The following is an 8,072-nucleotide window of genomic DNA, read 5'->3' as shown; positions in this document are numbered from 1 at the left end:
ACGAAAACATTGTTATTACTTACCAAAAAAATGCAACTAAATAAAATACCAAAACTTTAACTTACCTTTGGGTTTCCGGAAGCCATTGCAACTGCACAAAAAATCAATGGTGGATTAGGGTTCACAAAACACAAAAAGAATAAATAACGCCAAAGAGACCCAAAATGCCAAAGAGAACGAAAGAGAAGCCAGACAATGCGAAAGAGAGCGAAAAGCCGAAACAGAGCCACAACGCCAGACCCAAAATGCGAAACGTGAAAGAGAGCTTACCTCAACAAAGTAATTGCGAAAGAGCTCTTTTTTTGGTTGAAATGAGGCCTTCGGATGAGACGAAAGCCGAATGGAGAATGCAGGGGATTGGAGAGATGAAGCCGAATGGGAGAGACGAATGAAAGAGAAAGTTCAAAACCAAAGTGAACAAGAGAAGAAAACGAAACCGCCAAAATGAAATTTCATATCATCAGAATTTCAAAACTACCCTCCTCAACAATGTTTTTTCATTTAATTGACAACATCCAATAGAAATTTGACACCTGACCGGTGTCAAATTTGTGTCAAAAAAGGTGTTAAAGAAACATTTTCCAATAAAGTAACATCTTGCAGTTAAAAATGAAGACATTTGTTCTTCTAATATGAATAAAGGAAAAACATGCATAAAGATTCCAAAATTCCTCAACTTTCCATCTTGGTCCCCACACCGCACCCATAGTGACCTAGTCCATCATATCGATGCTTTTTCCTAAATATTATTATGGTTAATAATCTAAAGATTATATGCATTGATGTTATATGGCCTTTAAACTCTTTTTATAATTTGTTTGTAATTTGATTTTTTTAAGTTATAACGGATGTTTAATTTATTTATATAAATCAACTGGTTTCTTTTTACAAGTCATCTAAAACAACAATAAAAAATTACTGATTAAGTGGTAGTAGTTGGAATATTGCCATTACTTTATTGACTAAAATGTGCTACAACTTGCAATTAATGGAGAAGTGGAGCTTGCACATTATTTGTCTGCATAGCTTTCAAACCAGTCACCAAAAGATGAGTTTCAGTTTATGTAGAAAAAAATCATGAAATCCATAAATGGATATAAAAAGAAGTTCACCAAAATGGAAAACACTTGAGTTAAGAAGCATTATAAGTTGAAAATTGAGAATGCAAGAATTCCACTGATAAAATACTTATGCTGCTCGCAATAATGGGTTGGTACACGAGTTTTTGTGGCACCCATTACATATGCACCACTAAGTCAATTTATGCCGCAGCATTTGGAATTATGTGAGATTTTCAGACACCAAACAAACGGTTGTTGTATATACATATATATCCAATATTGTACCTTGAAATTCGATTTCTTTCCACCATAATAAAAGGACAAAAGTTGAAGACCGAGTTATTTGACGTAGAATTCAAAGTTACCAAACCAGGACATAAAACATTGAAATGAACACTGATGTCAAGTTTGAAAACTATAATCTAAGGCAGTCTTCACTGTTGTCTTAATCATTGTCTTAATAACATTTCTTACAAGTTACGTGCAAGGATTTTATGCGTAGTTCTTCATGGTTTTGTTTGAACTGGTATATAATTCATGGTTACGGTTACAAGTTTTATGTATTAGACTAATTTATAATATATAAATATATATATTTAGATAGATAGATAATACGCATATTATCAATATAAACTTCAATTTTGATTGAAAATCAGCACCAGAAGAGCTTACATAACTTTCTCTACATTTTGTACAAAATAAACTAGTCCATAGTAGTGGATGCCCGGTTAGACACTTTTTAATCTTAAATGACTCATATTCTAGACATATACATCACTACACTAGTCTGCAACCACCATTAGTGGTACAAAATTTCACTTGCAAACCCTTCTATGATTTAAAGCCTTTAGTACTAAATCCCAAGCACCAGAAAACTGTGGATTCAGTTACTTCTTCCTCATGGAAGTGTCATATGCAACTCTATTTCTTCTCTTGATTTTGTTGACAACACTCCACTTTAAAGCAAGCATAGTAGCAGGGCTCAACATAATTTGCAGTGAGAAAGAAATGAATGCACTCCTCAGCTTCAAGCATGGACTAGCAGACCCTTCAAACAGGCTTTCATCATGGTCTGAAGAAGAAGATTGTTGTTCATGGGCAGGGGTTCGCTGCAACAACTTCACTGGTCAAGTCATGGAACTCAATCTTAACACATCTGTGAGCTCTCCCTATAGGGAATTGAGTGGTGAGATTAGTCCTTCCCTGCTTGAACTAAAATCTTTGACTCGTTTGGACTTGAGTTCAAATTATTTTGTTCTTACTCCAATACCAAGCTTCCTAGGCTCAATGGAGAGTCTGAGATACTTGGACCTTAGCTTAAGTGGGTTCATGGGACTAATCCCTCACCAACTAGGAAATCTATCAAACCTGCAGCACCTTAATCTTGGGTACAATTATGCTCTTCAGATAGATAATCTTAATTGGATATCAAGGCTTTCTTCCTTGGAATACCTTGATTTGAGTTATGCAGACCTTCACAAAGAAGCTGATTGGCTTCAAGTACTGAGTGCACTTCCTTCTCTTTCAGAACTACACTTAGAGAACTGTCAAATTGATAACTTGGGACCACCTAAAGGAAAAACCAACTTCACAAATCTTCAAGTCCTTGATCTTTCAAATAATAATCTAAATCAGGAAATCCCTTCATGGCTATCCAATCTCAGTACAACTCTTGTCCAACTTGATTTACACAGTAACCTTTTACATGGAGAAATCCCACAAATATTGTCAAGCCTTCAAAACATCAAAATTCTAGACTTGCATGGCAACCAACTCGGTGGAGCACTTCCCAATTCATTAAGTCTGCTCAAGAATCTTGAAGTTCTAGATCTCAGTAATAATACCTTTATTTGCCCACTTCCCGCATCATTTGCAAACTTATCATCCTTGAGGACTTTGAACCTGGCTCACAACCGGCTGAATGGGACCATTCCTAAGAGTTTTGGGTTCCTCCAAAAGCTGCAGATATTAAACCTTGGAGCTAATGCTCTGACTGGTGATATGCCTGTAACTCTTGGAACTCTCTCAAATTTAGTGACATTAGACCTTTCATCAAATTTGTTGGGAGGATCAGTACAGGAGATACATTTTGTAAAACTTCTGAAATTAAAGGAACTGCGTTTATCTTCAACAAACTTGTTCCTCACTGTTAACTCTAGATGGGTTCCCCCATTTCAGCTTGAATATGTTTTACTCAGCTCCTTTGGAATAGGGCCCAAGTTTCCAGAATGGCTGAAAATCCAGAGTTCTGTAAAGGTGTTGACAATGTCGAAGGCAGGTATTTCAGATTTGGTTCCTAGTTGGTTTTGGAATTGGAGTTTCCAACTCGAATTCCTGGATCTGTCAAACAACCTCTTAAGAGGAGATGTATCAAACATCTTTTTAAATTCCAGCGTCATAAACCTGAGTTCTAATTTGTTCAAGGGTACATTGCCAAGTGTGTCTGCAAATGTTGAAGTGCTGAATATTGCCAATAACTCGATTTCTGGAACGGTTTCTCCCTTATTATGTGGAAAGACAAATGCTACTAACAAGTTAAGTGTGCTGGATGTCTCAAATAATGTCTTATCTGGTGATCTTGGTCAGTGTTGGGTTCATTGGCAAGCCTTGGTGCACTTGAACTTGGGTTCTAACAGTTTTTCTGGTGAAATTCCACACTCCATTGGGTATCTGTCTCAACTTGAGTCTTTGTTGCTAAATGACAACGGCCTTTCAGAATATATTCCTTCAACCCTGCAAAATTGCTCTACAATGAAGTTTATTGACATGGGTAATAACCAACTTTCTGACACAATACCAACTTGGATGTGGGAAATGCAATATCTAATAGTTCTTCGTCTAAGATCCAATAACTTCAGTGGCAGCATTACTCAAAAGATGTGTCAACTTTCTTCCCTTATAGTGCTGGATCTTGCCAATAACAGCCTGTCAGGATCCATTCCAAATTGTTTGGATCAGATGAAGACAATGGCTGGTGAAGATGACTTCTTTGCCAACCCTTTGAGTTATTCATATGGCTCCGACTTCAGTTATAACAACTACAAGGAAAGTCTTGAGTTAGTTCCCAAAGGAGATGAGTTAGAGTACAGGGACAATCTCATACTGGTGAGAATGATTGATCTTTCAAGTAATAAGCTGTCTGGAGCAATTCCACCTGAAATTTCGAAGCTATCTGCTTTGCGGTTTTTGAACTTGTCAAGAAACATTCTAAATGGAGAGATACCAAAAGACATGGGAAAAATGAAATTGCTAGAATCCCTTGATCTCTCATTAAATCACATTTCAGGTGAAATCCCGCAAAGCTTGTCTGATTTGTCCTTCCTCAGTTTCCTGAATCTATCATACAACAATTTATCTGGCAGAATTCCCACAAGCACCCAACTTCAGAGTTTTGAAACACTTAGCTACACAGGAAATCCTGAGCTCTGTGGTCCTCCTATAACAAATAATTGCACAAGCAAAGAAGGGATGTCAGAGAATGCTTCTGTTAAACATGCTGACGGAAATTTCTTTGGAACATCAGAGTTTTACACAGGAATGGGAGTTGGATTTGCAGCAGGATTTTGGGGGGTTTGCAGTGTTATTTTCTTCAACAGAACTTGGAGGCATGCTTATTTTGATTTTATTGACCACTTGAAAGATGTGATTTATGTCACCGTAGTTTTGAAGGTTAGAAGGTCACTTGCTAAATCATGAGTTTACCTTTCAGCTGCTAACAAGAGAGACATTACAAGGTGATTTCTAGCCATAAAAATATGAATAAGGTTTACCTTGTATCAGTTCGTATGATGTTTTCTCTGTTTAGTCGTTTTCATTGGTAATACGAGCCTTTTTATGTTAGGAGAACCGAAAGATTGTATGATTTGAGTGTAAAATTTTGTTTTGAATTTACTAATGCGTCAATGGATGACCAAGATATATTCTTAATTACACCAAGTTTGATGCAATCTTCTGACACTACATCTTTTAGCCACAACAACTATATGGGCCATTATTGTCTTCTGCTATCCATACACCAACAATGATTAGCATTATAATAGCTATCGTATATATTATAAAAGATTGCACATATTATGGAACAGTTAAGAGTGATTTTCAGCATAAAAAATAAAAGGTTAAATGCCGTCTCAGTTTTGGTTGGAAAAATTCGAAATTGTCGCCATATTTTTTGTGTGTTCAATTTAGACTTAAAGTAATTGGTGTTTAATTAAGTCCTTTTCAATAACTCCGTTTAAATTGTTAACGGCGAGCTATCCAAATATGCAACTCCATTATGAGGTGTCATTTATTTGCTGAGTTGGAGTGAATTGTCAGTTTCTAATTTTTATACTACACTCTTGAAACGATGAAAATATTTTTATTATAATATTCAATTCATACTGTAAAAACTCCATAAGAATACTTCCTTCACTCCTTCGAAGCAAATGGGATTGACCCAGATTCAAATAAAGGTTCATTGCATTGGAGGTCACTTCCTCCATCGCATCTTCATTCACCAATTTGGAAAGACTCTTGCTTTATTGCAAATTTCAATTGTAGGGAAAGGGAAACAACAAAGGAAAGGGCAATCGAAAACTTTTCCTCCAAAAATCCGGAGTCCAACACAAATCCAAGAAAGCTAGGCAAGAGGGGAGGTAAAGTGTGGAAATTAACAATCAGAGGAGAAAATGCCCCAATCTTGAGGCGAAATTGGGCGCAAACCCTAGCTTCATCGCAAACACGGAGGACCCCAGATCCAATAGAAGATTAACCACAATTGTACCGAGAACACATGGTGAACTACTCGAATTAAACACGAAATGAAGGGAAGTTGCGTTTAACGGTTGCCCATTAGGGTTACGCAAAATAAAAACCCTAATTTTAGAATCCACCCTCTTTTCACCTCACAATGCTACAAAGGACTCCAAGTCAGCCAATAAATGACACTTCACAATGAAATTGTACATTTGGACAGCTCGTCGTTAATAATTTAAACGGAGTTAGTGAAAAGAACTTAATTGAACACCACTTATGTTCTTTAGGACCAAATTGAACACAAAAAAACATGTGGACCATTTAGAATTTTTCCAACCAAAACTGAAAAAAAAAGACATTTAACCAAAATAAAAAAAGTAATTCAAGCAAATGATAAGGAAGTGTTTGTTACAGTCTTATGGCTTTGGTTTGTCAATTCAACCTCAAAATCTGTATAAGCTTTATGATTACCATCTCTATCATTGACAGATGTCATGGGTCTAGACAACGGATTGATACTATTTTTAACTCAGAATGAGTCGAATGTTGTGTTGGTGTTTTCATGTTTTTTTTTTTCTTGATTTAAACTCACAATTTGATTATTGCTAATAATTTCTCTCTCAAAAGTGAATTTTGTGTTGTGTTGTTATTGTTAACACAACTATGTAGTGGTGGTTATCATGATAAACCTTCGAATTTAATATTAGTTGATAGATTTTTTTTTTCTTTTTTAAAAGATTCATTAGAAAAAGATTTATATATATATATATATATATATATATATATATATATATATTATATTTATAATTCTTTTTCTTTTTTTTTCTTTTATAATGTTTAATTTTATCAATTTTAGTCTTAGATTCATTCTTAAATTATTCTAACAACATACTAGAAATCCTTCCATTTCTCATAAACCAGCATATCCTCGTCAATAGAATGAGCCTTGCATGGTCCAATGAAAAATGTTGAATATATCAATTTAAATTGCACGCATTACAAAAATCTTATAGGATGAAAAAAAGGTTAAAATGTAAAATTTTAAGAGATGGTGACTAACATTGTATAAATAATTAGAAAGTAAAGAAAAATTAGGAGATTTTAAAATGTCTTCTAATCAATATCTTAGAAATTGTTTGTGATCTTGAAAAGAGTGTCATATGTCTTTATACGCATATGAATCAACAATTATCAATTTCATTAACAAAAAAGAAAAAGAAAGAAATGTAGATTTCTTTTTCTAGTTAGAGGAACTAGGAATTAAAACTGAATCAATTCTTACGGAGGAAACTATTTTGTAGGAAATATGTAAAAGTTGGATCCTCAGGCTAGGCCAGGAAAGGCTATATTGTATATCGTCTTCGAACTCATGCTATTATGTTTCTCCCAATCATGTTTTATACGAAGACTGGTTTCCTCATATTCATTACTTTGAAAATTTTATTCCATATCTTCTGAAATATCTTTGCATGTTAATCTTTGTAATTAAATTATTTTTTATGACCAACACCGACACATTTTTAAAACAAAATAAGTCGTATTAAAAAATATAGAAATATCAGATTTAAAAAGAATGCAAAAAAAAAAATTGTATTAAAAGAAAATTAGTATGTTACATTTTGCTTCAATTTCACTAACATCATAAGATCTTATATTTGCTTTAGTCTCAAACTTACAAAATCATATTAATATAAACGCACACTCACCAAAATCCAAGTAAAGAATAGATATTACCCTTATTATTATAGGTGTCAATTTAACCCATGGCCCCAGGGCCAGCCCCAACCCACTATTGAAAAAGCCCTATTTTAAGAAGCCCCTTAAGTAGGGGGCCAGAAAAAAGCCCCAACCCCCAAAAACCCCTCTCAAGTGGGTCAGGGTCAGGGTTAAAGTGGGTTTAGCTCCACTCCAAAACTTTAATTAAATTTTAGTCTCACTCCAAAACTTCAAATTAAATTTTAGAAATAATATAATTTATATATACATANTTTTTTGTAATTTTACTCTCTCTCTCTAAATTATACAATTTTTATTTTAATTATTTTACGTATAATTTTTTTTTACTTCTCATGAATTTAAACAGGAAAGACTCAATATTCAATATTAAAGTATGAGAATTAAAAAAATTAAACTTTTATGGATGATAATCAAAATGATGATCTTTAAATTTAGTTAATAAAAAATAAAGTCAACAAAACTAACCATGTAATTAAACTAGTGATGATTTATTCGCTAATAATTTAGTTTGACTCTTTTAATTATAATATAATTCTAATT

The 8,072-nt window shown here is 34.0% G+C and overlaps 1 protein-coding gene across 1 annotated transcript; it reads left to right on the top strand.

The window, feature by feature from the left end:
* Positions 1-1,737: 1,737 nt before the first annotated feature.
* On the top strand, positions 1,738-4,988 carry LOC106779649 (putative leucine-rich repeat receptor-like serine/threonine-protein kinase At2g24130). The gene has a single exon (XM_014667837.2). It carries the CDS (start codon positions 1,962-1,964, stop codon positions 4,755-4,757), a length of 2,796 nt encoding a protein of 931 aa, XP_014523323.1. The 5' UTR covers positions 1,738-1,961; the 3' UTR covers positions 4,758-4,988.
* The last annotated feature ends 3,084 nt before the right edge of the window (positions 4,989-8,072 follow it).

The sequence above is a fragment of the Vigna radiata genome, chromosome 1 (genome assembly GCF_000741045.1).
Source record: "Vigna radiata var. radiata cultivar VC1973A chromosome 1, Vradiata_ver6, whole genome shotgun sequence".
Lineage (NCBI taxonomy): Eukaryota > Viridiplantae > Streptophyta > Magnoliopsida > Fabales > Fabaceae > Vigna > Vigna radiata.
This window is presented reverse-complemented; position numbering and strand designations above follow the sequence as displayed.